At 61.5% G+C, this 1,770-nt stretch overlaps 1 gene segment (V, D, J or C); it reads left to right on the top strand.

The window, feature by feature from the left end:
- Positions 1-1,064, top strand: part of LOC105982929 — an 8,757-nt gene extending 7,693 nt beyond the window's left edge. The window contains 2 exon segments of the C gene segment in view: positions 98-395; positions 670-1,064. Of these exon segments, the coding sequence occupies positions 98-395; positions 670-1,064 (693 nt within the window).
- The last annotated feature ends 706 nt before the right edge of the window (positions 1,065-1,770 follow it).

Consider the following 1,770-nt stretch of genomic DNA (forward strand, 5'->3'; position numbering starts at 1 on the left):
GGGCAGGGCAGGGGGCGGGGCCGGATGACCGACCAGAGCTTCTCTCGTGACAGTAGACCCAATACCCCCACCCCCTCCGTGTGAACAATGCTGCCAGCCCAAGCTGACGCTGCACCCGCCGGCCCTGGAGGACCTGTTGCTGGGCTCCGATGCCAGCCTCAGGTGTACACTCAGCGGCCTCAAACACCCTGAGGGAGCCACCTTCACCTGGCAGTCCCCCAGCGAGAGGAGCCCCGTCCAGGAGGCCCCTAAGCCAGAGTCCTGTGGCTGCTTCAGTGTGACCAGCGTGCTGCCCGGCTGTGCGGAGCCCTGGAACCGCCGGGACACCTTCACATGCACCGTCAACCACACTGAGCTCCCCGCCCCCCAGACTCTCTCCATCACCAAGGACTTAGGTGAGCCCAGCCCGGGCACTGACCAGACTCTGCAGTGCCAGCCCCTCCTTCCCCCCTCCCCCTCCTCCCTCCCCCCCCCTCCCTCCCCCCTCCTCCCTCCTCCCTCCTCTCTCCCCCCACTCCTCCCTCCTCCCTCTACCCTCCCCCCACACCCATTCCACAAAGGGAAACTGAGGCTACATAAGGAAGTTTAGGGCAAACTCAGGGCACCGGGCCACACAGGGGGCTCTTTCCCCTCCTGCTCAGACCCCTGACCCTCCTCTCTGCCCTCCAGGGAACAAATTCCGGCCCCAGGTCCATCTGCTGCCGCCGCCAGCAGAAGAGCTACCCCTGAACGAGCTGGTGACCCTGACCTGCCTGGTGCGCGGCTTCAGCCCGAAGGAGCTGCTGGTGCGCTGGCTGCACAGCAACCAGGAGGTGCCCAGGAGCAGCTTCCTGGTGTGGGGGTCCCTCCGGGAGCCGGAGCAGGGGGCCACCACCTTCACGGCCGTGAGCGTGCTGCGCGTGGGGGCTGCGGCCTGGAAGCAGGGCGACAACTTCTCCTGCGTGGTGGGCCACGAGTCCCTGCCCACCGGCTTCACCCAGAAGACCATCAACCAGCAGATGGGTAATCCCACTCACGTCAATGTGTCTGTGGTCGTGGCCGACGTGGAGAGCGTCTGCTACTAAGCCGCCCTGCCAGAGCCCACCCTCAAATAAACTCCATCCTCCTCCAAAGCAGCTCTGCCCATCCATCTAGCATGTCCATCACCCCTGGGTCTACACACACACACACACACACACACACACACACACGCTGGGAGGAGCCCGGGCCAGCAAGGGCGCCCTCTGCCCGAGGCACCGTGGAGGGCCCATCTGCAGCACATGTTCATGGGTGTGTGCACACACGTAACTGTGTCACCTCAGTGTGCACACTTATGACTATGTCTGTGCATGCCTGTTAGTGTGCATGCTTGTGTCCATCTGTGTGCCTGTGAATGTATGAATACTTGTGACTGTGTGTGCTCGTGAATATGTGCCTACATATCTACATACTTGTAACTGTGTGCTTGTGTGTGCTTGTGAGTGCACCTTGTGTGCCTGAGTGTGCGTACTGGTGTGTGCATCTGTGAGTGTGTCTGCATGTGTGCATGCTTGTGACTGTGTGCACATGTGAGCACCTGTGTGTGCCTGCTTGTGTGTGTCCCTGAGTATGCACAGATGTGAGTGTGCATGCAGGTGTGCTTGTGTGTGAGTGCACTATGGCGGTGTGAGTGTGCAAGCCGGGAGTGAAACCCACAGAGCAAGCACAGCCCAGGCGAGCGCTGAGAGTCCACCGGCCACGGGTTCTTGAGTGGGCAGTGACAAGGCCATTTGTATCTTAGACTGCTACTTG

The sequence above is a fragment of the Dipodomys ordii genome, unplaced genomic scaffold, assembly GCF_000151885.1.
Source record: "Dipodomys ordii isolate 6190 unplaced genomic scaffold, Dord_2.0 Scaffold2, whole genome shotgun sequence".
NCBI classification, from domain to species: Eukaryota; Metazoa; Chordata; class Mammalia; order Rodentia; family Heteromyidae; genus Dipodomys; species Dipodomys ordii.